Raw genomic sequence first — 11,022 nt, forward strand, 5'->3', positions numbered from 1 at the left:
TGGCGCTCCCTGTACAACCTGACAGAGCTTGAGAGGATCTGCAGAGAAGATTGGTCGAAACTCCCCAAATACAGGTGTGCCAAGCTTGTAGCGTCATACCCAAGAAGACTCGAGGCTTTAATCGCTGCCAAAGGTGCTTCAACAGAGTACTGAGTAAAGGGTCTGAACACTGATGTAAATGTGATTTTTCCGTTTTTTTGTTATAAATTTGCAACATTTTCTAAAAAACATTTTTTTTTCTGTGTCATTATGAGGTATTGTGTGTATATTGATGAGGGACAAAAACAAATGAATCCATTTTAGAATAAGGCTGTAAAGTAGCAAAATGTGGAAAACATCAAGGGGTCTGAATACTTTCTGAATGCACTGTATACTGTAGAATGTAGTTTGTAACAAGTCTCATATAAGAATAGGACGTTCTAAAATGCTACATGTACAAGATTGTTTGTGAGAAACCATACATGTCAGGCAGTTTGTAACAAATGTTATTTTTCTATTATTTTATTTTGACAGTGACATTTCGTTGAGAACGAGGCAACTCGGGTTCAATACTTCAACAGCAAAGTTAGATAAGATGGAAGTTTATGAAGTAGGGCCTAGTAAACACAAAGGGAGTAATGTAGAGATCTACAGGTTTTTAGCGAAGTCCAGCCAACCTTTTCATACAGGATACAGTGATGAGTATCAAAACTGTCGCTTGTAACAAAATGAAGGGCACTATGGTAGATGGCATCCAAAGGATTGAGAGTAATAGCAGCTGCACTTTGATAAATAATATCACCATAATCAAGAACAGATTAAAAGGTTGACTGACTAATCTGCTTCCTACTGAAAAAGCAAACTTTAAATCCTAGCTTCTTAACCAGCTCATCTATATGTTTTTTTAAATGTTTAGATCCTTATCAATCCAAATGCCTAAGTATATACAGTTGAAGTCGGAATTTTACATACACTTAGGTTGGAGTCATTAAAACTTGTTTTTCAACCACTCCGAAGATTTCTTGTTAACAAACTATAGTTTTGGCAAGTCGGTTAGGACGTCTATTTTGTGCATGACACAAGTAATTTTTCCAACAATTGTTTACAGATGGACTATTTCACTTATAATTCACTGTATCACAATTCCAGTGGGTCAGAAGTTTACATACATTAAGTTGACTGTGCCTTTAAACAGCTTGGAAAATTCCAGAAAATGATGTCATGGCTTTAGAAGCTTCTGATAGGCTAATAGACATCATTTGAGTCAATTGGAGGTGTACCTGTGGATGTATTTCAAGGCCAACCTTCAAACTCAGTGCCTCTTTGCTTACCATCATGGGAAAATCAAAAGAAGTCAGCCAAGTCCTCAGAAAAAATTGTAGCCCTCCACAAGTCTGGTTCATCCTTGGGAGCAATTTCCAAATGCCTGAAGGTACCACGTTCATCTGTACAAACAATAGTACGCAAGTATAAACACCATGGGACCACGCAGCCGTCATACCTCTCAGGAAGGAGACGCGTTCTGTCTCCTAGAGATGAACGTATTTTGTTGTGAAAAGTGCAAATCAATCCCAGAACAACAGCAAAGGACCTTGTAAAGATGCTGGAGGAAGCAGGTACAAAGTATCTATATCCACAGTAAAACGAGTTCTTTATAAACATAGCCTGAAAGGCCGCTCAGCAAGGAAGAAGCCACTGCTCCAAAACCGCCATAAAAAGGCCAGACTACGGTTTGCAACTGCACATGGGGACAAAGATCATACTTTTTGGAGAAATGTCCTCTGGTCTGATGAAACATAAATAGAACTGTTTGGCCATAATGACCATCATTATGTTTGGAGGAAAAAGGGGGAGGCTTGCAAACCGAAGAACACCATCCCAACCGTGAAGCACGGGGGTGGCAGCATCATGATGTGGGGGTGCTTTGCTGCAGGAGGGACTGGTGCACTTCACAAAATATATGGCGTCATGAGGAAGGACAATTATGTGGATATATTGAAGCAACATCTCAAGACATCAGTCAGGAAGTTAAAGCTTGGTCGCAAATGGGTCTTCCAAATGGACAATGACCCCAAGCATACTATCAAAGCTGTGGCAAAATGGCTTAAGGGCAACAAAGTCAAGGTATTGGAGTGGCTATCACAAAGCCCAGACCTCAGTCCTATAGAAAATTTGTGGGCAGAACTGAAAAAGCGTGTGTGAGCAAGGAGGCCTACAAACCTGACTCCGTTACACCAGCTCTGTCAGGAAGAATGGGCCACAATTCACCCAACTTATTTTGGGAAGCTTGTGGAAGGCTACCTGAAACGTTTGACTGAAGTTACACTCAATTTGGTAGATTTGCCTTTAAATTGTTTATGTAAACTTCTGACCCACTGGGAATGTGATGAAAGAAATAAAATCTGAAATAAATCACTCTCTACTATTATTCTAACATTTCACATTCTTAAAATAAAGTGGTGATCCTAACTGACCTAAGACAGGGAATTTTTACTAGGATTAAATGTCAGGAATTGTGAAAAACGGAGTTTAAATGTATTTGGCTAAGGTGTATGTAAACTACTGACTTCAACTTAATATGCGGGAACACGTTTGATTGGAGAACCATCTAATGAGTGAACATTTAGTTCATTTGAAACTTTCTTACCAGAGTTTGCCTGTTTTAACATCAAGTTTTAAAACAAGGGATTCCTGCAATAGCTATAAAATATGACTTTTGTTTTGACACAGCCAGATCAACAGTCGGAGTGTCATGGAAATTAGCACAAGGGACTCAAAGTCCCAGACCAAATAGACAATTCCCAGAAATGCCTGAAGACAGCTGTCAGTGGAGCTTCTCTACCCTCACTCAGTCATCCCAGATGACTCTAGTCTCCCAGAGACCATGGTACCTTTCTAGTAGTCACAGGCTACAGTGGTCCCAGACCACATAGACATCATTTTATTTTTGTTTAGTTTTATTATTAATTATTATTTTTATACAAATTCATTTAAATTGACTTAAATGAAATCAGTTGACATGTCCCTCAATTGTTAACGGATGATGTGTCTCCTCCTGGGCAGCTCGCAGTAAGGGTCTGATCTGAGCAGGTCCTCGTCGTCTTTTGGTCAGATGGGGATTTCCCTCACGCTTTATAAAATGCGCCACCGGTTTTCCTCGCAGACCCTCCCTGGAAAGCTCCGCAGGCAGAATCAGTCACCTAGTTCACTGTGAAACCAAATTGTAGTGGAAATGACCACAAGGGACTCAAAGTCAAGCTTAAATGAATCCGTCTTTGTTACCAGCAAGCTGGAGCGATTCCAGCAAACTTAATGCACCAAAGTACATGTCGGTTGGGAGCTCCGCCGGGGCAGTCCCGTTAGTTCTCTTATATATATATATATCTTACTGCTTACACAGACAATTTATATTTGCATGATTTAGCTTATTCATAATTAATCCATCCTTAACGTTTGGTTCCTGTATGTGACTGACCAATACATCACAAGGCTTCTTCTCTCCAAGCTGAGACCTTGAAACTGAGATATCCCTTTTGGTTTCCGGGACAATGTTCCCGGGTGTACTAGCGATTGGTCTGAGGAGGAGGTCACAGTCACCTGCACGAACCAAGATAAAGGGAGAGGAGATGCTGTGTGCAATTCAGTGCCATCTCTTCAGACAACTACATTTTCCCTCACAGGGGCAACAGCATACACGATAGTATCATCCGCATAGAGATGAAGTTCCATTTTTACAGCTTGACCAATGGTGTTTCTATAAATAGTGTTCATTTATGCACTTCAAGAAATTCAGACTTAACCCTATCCATCACGATAGCCTGAGTTCTGTCACCAAGATAATCATGAAGGCGCATCGAGGACACCTTATTCAATGAAATAGCATGATCAACGGTATCAAAAGCTTTTGACAGGTCCACAAACAAAGCATTTAAAAATAAACATTTTAGTCATTTAGCAGACACTCTAATCCAGAGTGATTTACAGTGCATACATTTTCACATTTGTTTGTGCTGGTCCCTCCGTGGGAATCAAACCCACAACCCTGGCGTTGCAAGTGCCATGCTCTTACCAACTGAGCCACAAGCAGCACATTTCAGTTTAGTGTCTAAAGCATTGACAACTAAAGTGGTTGCTGTAATACTGCAATGCCCAGGCTTGATTGATTTACATTCAAAATACATTTCTCAGATAAAAGAGAGCAAAGTTGTACATTTAGCAAGGATTCGGGGATCGTAGCGCGACAAGGAAGCCCTGAAGATCGCTACTATCTTGTCCTAATGGAGTGGCAGCACAAGTTGATATCCAGACATTTGTAATATTTCCTGATAACAGTGTATTAAAAAAAACCGAAAGGGTTATTGAGCCAACCATAATGGGCGCGGCACACTTCACCAAACCGGGACCCGATCTGTCGGCCCCTGTGATTTTCCTGTCTATTGCTAGCAAAACATCGAGGACTTATTTTTCTGTAAATAGCTGATCGTTCAGCAAGTTTCCCCTATCAGCAACCAGCCCAATATCATCAAGAATAGGCTTAGAAGTTCACGTGTACAGTAGCAGTCAAAGAAAGTACATGCGGCAGACCAGGTAGCTCTACAAAACCACAACACATATCCTCCTGAGTGCTAGTGCCTAGCCAGTATCTGTCATTACCAAAACCCCTTAGCCAGCTACTAGCTTAGAAAGGAAGCTTCTACTGATTAATGAACAGATAGTGTTATCCAATAATCTCTCTCTCTCTCTCTCTCTCAGTCAAAGATAAGGAGGAGGGTCAGGTAGACTCTGAGGCGCGCCCTATGAAGGATGAAACGTTCGGAGAGTACAGGTTGGCCTGTCTAATCAGATTACATATGGATTGCTACACATTGATCACTTATTAATATATCTTTACTAACTCTAGCCTGCTGATCATTTAATCATTTCATATTAGCACAGAGTTAAAAAAGGATGGTTCACCCAAGTTACAAAATGACATATTGGTTTCCTCACTCTGTAAGCAGACTTTGGAAAAGGTAAGACAGCGATCCATGTTTTGGTTTTGTTTACCTGGTTGCTGTCACCAAAAGCTTACCTTAAACCCAATGCAAGTCATTATCCTCCAAAATTGCATGTGTTAAGTGTCATGCCGAAGTCAACGTGATCCCTTGGATTCCCTGATTGAAAAGATAATAGTATGTTTTTATCCCAACCTCTTGTGTTCATTATGCCGACCCTCTTTCCCCTAATGCCTGCCCCTGCTTTGCCAGATCTCTAGAAAGGTATGCTGTAAGGTGCTCTACTGTGCATGCAGCCTCTGCTACTTATTTGAAATAGTGAATGTTTCTTATAGAGGCTCGCCTATTTCTCCTCTCCTTTTGCCCAAAATCCCTACCCAATATCCCTCCTGTGGCAACGTGATACAATACAGGACCTTGGTATGTCAACCATCCACAGATAGTGACAATCTCTCCCTCTACCTACCACCTCCTCTATCTCTGTCTTTTCTTCACCCATCTCTCTCTCTCGCTCTCTATCTTTCTGCCTCTCCCTACCCCTTCTCTTTCTCCCTCCCCTTCCCTCTCTCCATCTCTCTTTCTATCCATCCATCCTATAGCGATAACGAGGAGAAGCGGACAGCCAGCCAGCCGTCTCTGTGTGACGAGAGCAAGCTGTGTACCAGTGAGGACAACCTGGATGGCTACAACAACGGCAGCAGTGCTGTCACCGAGGTGAACATGGAGGATTCCCTGGTCAGCCAGTACAGCCGGCCCAGCGAAGCCACCCCGGACCCGGGTACACTGCAGGACAGCTCCCCCCTCAACCCCACCGCCACCACCCCAACACCCACCAACAACGGCCTGCCTAACGCGGCGGCCATCTTAGATTAGACTAAAGTAAAAGGCCGCCATTTTAGATTGAAGGTTACTAAGGCAACAGGACTGTCTGTCAGACCAAAACATATCTGTCAACAACATGTCAACTATAACATGTCAATGATACAAACATGTCCACAGCCAACACCCTTCTAGCTATCTATAATACATGGGTTTATCTACTCGACTGACATTTCCATCAATAAGCTCACTGACTATATGATCAATATACTACTGACCATTTAGATACATCTGTTGTTCAACAGGGGAGAGTGGGGTAAGTTGAGCCATGTTTTACATTCACAATCACCCAGTCATTGGAACTATAGTATTCTTTCTAACAAAGATATCTACATATATTTCAGGGTGTGTCTCCCTGGAAATAATCCAAATGAATAAACATGACAGTTTTGAAAACAGCTTATCCAAAAAAAAGTGGTCTCTTGCCACAGTTTACCCTGGGTATAGGATATGTTGAGCTACGGGACGGAGTAAATTAAGCTGCTTACAAATTTCTGTACTGAAATATTACCACTACCTTTTTAAATGTATTTCCCAAACCCAATTCCACACAACCACAATAGCTTTTTTTTGTCTTTTAGTCATTTAACAGATGCACTATGCAAAAATTGCTCCGCCATTTCCTGGTTGCAAAAATTTGAATAGTTCGCATAATTTCAGTTTCTGCGACAAAACAACTCAAAATGGAATAGATTTCAGCTCTACAGTATATCTGACATGGTACAGGTGTCTTCTTTTTTGTAAGCTCAGAACCATGTGTGTGAGGTGTATACATTGTTTCAATGTAGGTTGGTGCTCACAAGAGACACTCTGTGTGACCCAGATTTAGCCCACTTAAGCACATTTTAAAACCGGCTTAACACCTAACAAACACTTTGTACTATTTTTTAACACTTTTAACATTGGCCTAGCATTATGCCTGGGAAGAAAACACTTCAATTTGCTCAACTTGCCATTGTTTCAACCATGGCTCATCTTACTCCATGGCCATTGGCTCAACTTACCCCAAGGCAAACATTTTGATAATATTAGCCCATATAGCAACAAGGATGCACTTTCATGCTAGGTTTAGGACCTTATATCGAATCTTATAGAGACCCCAAATTATGTATAAAACCATCTTTAAATTATCTACTTTGGTTTAGACGGAACCTCTCACACAATAAATTAATTTTACTTGGTGAAAATAATTTTTGGGGACATAACTTGCTTACCACTTTTTCCATGTGCTTTCATCCTTTACAGACAGATCCTACACAGAAATTGTGACCTCTTCCTAAATATTTGGTCAAATGATACATTTTGTGTGTGGTTTCCTAGAAACAAAGGTAGCTCGACTTACCCCTTTGGCTCAACTTACCCCACTCACCCCTAATGTTATCTCTCCATCTGACAGACTGGGCTATTTGACCAAAGGAGTGTCCTTTTGATAAGACAGGCCGACTGACGTGACAGACAGACAGACAGACAGACCCACCTCAGCCTAAAGACGTCCCGTGACCCGTCTTTCTCTATGTAGTTTACAACATACCTGAGTGACAGACCTTCATATCTCGTGACTCCCCCACTCTTTCTCTCTCACCCTCTATCAAATCATTGTGACATATTGGACTGGGAGAGAACGAATTATGAAAAAACGATGCTAGGAAGAGAAGCCAATGTAATTTCAGGTATGATGGTACACAGACGTGAAGGGAAGATGTGGATACATGGGAAGGGAATGATTGACAGACAGAGGCTTGCGGGAGGATACAGACAGCGCAAGCTAATGTGGGTTACAAATGGCAAGTCTTACAGATGTTTATTACGTTCACCTTTTTATATTATTTGCCATGATTTCAATCTCTACATCCACTTTTTTATGTCTTTGACAGTTGGCAACAATTTTTTTATGATTAATTTATTTTTCTACTAACTTTTTGAATACAAAAAGTCAACATTGTTTTGCTTTGTATTTTCTCATTTTTAAAAAAAAAGAAGAGAATATATTGTTTTATAGATCATTTGCATATATGAGGTGATTCATATTTAGATTTGTTTTCTACATATTTCTACATAAATCAAGATAATCATAATTTTACCCTAGCCAGGTTTTCATAGTAAATGAATTGGGTGAAAATGCTGTATAGCATTAAGCAAATCGGTGTATTTTTGTGCATTACATCTATCTATCTAGCCATATACAGTATTATAGATACAGTATGTATGTACATGTTCATTATGAGTTCCAGTGCCTACTGGCCCTCTATACAGAGCACCAGATTACATGCTTACTCTAGTCTATTCTACTTTACTCTCGCCTTTTCACCACAAGTGTGATGTCATTATTGGTATGATAATGTAATTTATGTGTAGACCTCTTTGTGTACTAGCTTTCTGTATTTGTTCTATCTGTGTCTCTTTCTACGGTGTATTAAACTATGTCCGCTGTTAAACGTTATCTTTCCCATACCTCTTCATGTCATAGTATAACATAATACTATTGCACACTGTAATGTGTGGTAGGAAGCAGTATTTCTACATATTTACAGTTAGCAGGGAGTGAAATACACACACACACACACACACACACGTTCAATATTCCTTTCATGCCCCGAACAATGCACGCTGTCAATCCAAAACAGGATTACCTGATTGGCAGGTTGGGATGAAAGGCAAATGTGTAGATTGGTTGCTTTTTGCATCTAACGTATAGATTGCATTCTTTGTTGGCGTGGATATAAATAATATTTACATGCCAAAAACCCTTCTTTTTGAATTAGACAATGACAAGAATCATGACATAAGCATTTAGAGATAAGGAGAACAGAGGTATTGGTACGGATAAAAGAGAAGAAAGAGACTAGAGAGAGAGAGCTTTTTAAATGTCACTCTGAATGTAAATACAACCCAAAAGATTGTGTTATTTAGCAATGAGTTTGTTTGATACCAAGTGTGTGTGTTTTAAAACTCTTGTCTTAAGTTTACTTCAAATGTTGCAAGTAGTTTTATTGTATTTTTTTGTAATGAACCTATGAATTCATATTTTTCCTGTATTGACACCTAATTACAGTGATTTGACTGTTTTAGAAAAATCGTTAATAGATAAGCAAAATATAAACAAAAAGCCAAAAAAAATTATAATAATCCTCCCACCATTCCTTAAATGTTGCAAAACAAGATAAAAATTTACAAAAAAAGAAAAACACATTTTGCATCAATAGTAGTAGAAGTGCGCACGTGAAATTTGGTTCTGTGTGCCAAGATTACATCAGTAGCTTTTGTTGTTTTAGAATATACAGTAGAACCAATACCAACCCATTGAAAGCTGAGGTTAAACTTATGCTAATGGCCATCATGTCCATTAAGTTTTCCTGGCTTGTAAGGGGCACTTCGCCTTCATTTTTTGTGTGTCCCTTTAAGCATTACAGTACAGTGAGTATCCGTGTTGAGAGAGTCTATGTTTATGTCCCAAATGGCACCCTATTCCCTGGTCAAAATAATGTACTATACAGGGAATAGGGTGCCATTTCGGACACTCATCGTGCTGAGGCCATGTGATGATGAGGACGGGAGGAAGGGAGGCAGTGAGCTAGCTTGTGATGAAGCACCACAGGGAGTATATGCAATGTGCTGGTTCTGCCGTCACTGCTCACCCCACTCAAACTAGCCTACAGTCTACCCAGAGACAGACCCGGGTTCAAATAAGTTTCATTTTCTTTCAGAGGAGAGTTTGATTGAGCCTGCCTGGATTGCAAGATGGGCGGAGACAACGGTTTACACTTTTGGGGCCACTCTATTGGGTCCATTGTGCCAGAAGCACAGCTTAAGTAGTTGAGAAAAAAACAAACACTATTTGAACCCAGGTCCTACTGCAAGCCAAGCTATCATCCACTGTTCATTTACAGTGAGTCCCAGGGAAATGGGATAGAGAAAAGGGATCGTCTCTGGCTTGGCAGGAAGGCAATCGGTGCATCCGCATTGGCACCCTATTCCTCACACAGTGGATGTGTACACTATATAGGGAATAGCGTGCCAATTCAGACGCAGCCAGTGAGTCTGACCTAATGAGAGGTTTGAGTGAGCTCAGCTCCCTGTAGTTTGCTGTTACAGACACACTCAGGACAACAACAAAAAAAATCAATTTCAGAAATCTATTTTCATACAGAATAATATTAATGATAAAATGAAATAATATGCCAATTATTCTCTCATGACTATGGATTGTGTCTCAAATGGCATCGTTATTCCCTGTGTAGTGCACTACTTATGACCCGAGCCATATGGGCCCGGTGTTCAGGGATAGCACTATGGGCCCTGGTCATAAGTAGTGCACTACAGAGTGCCATTTCAGACACATCTCGCTGCTAACCATCTGTGCTTGTCATGGTGTGACGTCAGTAGTGTCAGGGCAAGTGATTAGCTTTGAATGAATGAGTTGGGGAATAAGTGAACTACTGAACACACAGATACTCACTCTACTGCCTGCCTTTCTAGCTATCGCTGCTTTTGATTTTCCATGTGGTCAGTGAGGGGATCGTCTAAGCCAGGTCTAGTGCTAGCATTTCTTACTTTCCCCTCTGTTACTTTCATTTCCATGTTTTCTTTTATACTTACAACATAAATTCAAAATGAAAAGTGAATTTTAATTGCATATAGAAGAGAATGACAGCATCAGCTTCATTAGGGTATGAAATGTATGAATTTACAGTCGTGATGGAGGGAGGGGACGGATACTGTGTATTTCACTGCCTGAGGGGAGACCGAGTCCCTCTGTGTGGTGTGTTTGGGGTCCCATTAGCACAATGGAACTGGGGGATTGGAGGGTACTGTAGTGTATTGGTAGTCTGATCCCAGATCTGTTTGTGCTGTATGGCCAACTCCTATGGTCGATATCATGCTAATGTCATAGGAGTTGGCAGGACAGCCTAACCAGATCTGTGACCGGGCTAGTGTGTTCCTGCTAATTGGTTGAGACGGAAGTGGAGCGGGTTGATTGGTTAGGGAGGGGGTCACTGTGTGGAGTGGTGTTGTACTATATGTTATGGGTCCAATGACATTGTAACGATCTGCATTATGAATCAGCCACTTGTAACTAAATATGTGACAGTGAATTAAATAAAGAACCTTGGACTAATCGGAACCAAAAGAGGCGCCCTCGTTGTGTCATCATTAGAATCACTCATAGCGT

General features: G+C 40.7%; 1 protein-coding gene across 1 annotated transcript in view; it reads left to right on the forward strand.

Annotated features, from left to right (window-relative positions):
- The window catches only part of LOC109869176 (neural cell adhesion molecule L1), a gene marked incomplete in the record, with an annotated part of 36,704 nt that extends 25,721 nt beyond the window's left edge, over window positions 1-10,983 (forward strand). Inside the window, 3 exon segments of the mRNA XM_031803887.1 lie at window positions 4,732-4,804; window positions 5,226-5,237; window positions 5,573-10,983. Coding sequence (XP_031659747.1) covers window positions 4,732-4,804; window positions 5,226-5,237; window positions 5,573-5,846 — 359 coding nt within the window.
- Between the last annotated feature and the right edge of the window lie 39 nt (window positions 10,984-11,022).

The sequence above is a fragment of the Oncorhynchus kisutch genome, linkage group LG24 (assembly GCF_002021735.2).
Source record: "Oncorhynchus kisutch isolate 150728-3 linkage group LG24, Okis_V2, whole genome shotgun sequence".
Lineage (NCBI taxonomy): Eukaryota > Metazoa > Chordata > Actinopteri > Salmoniformes > Salmonidae > Oncorhynchus > Oncorhynchus kisutch.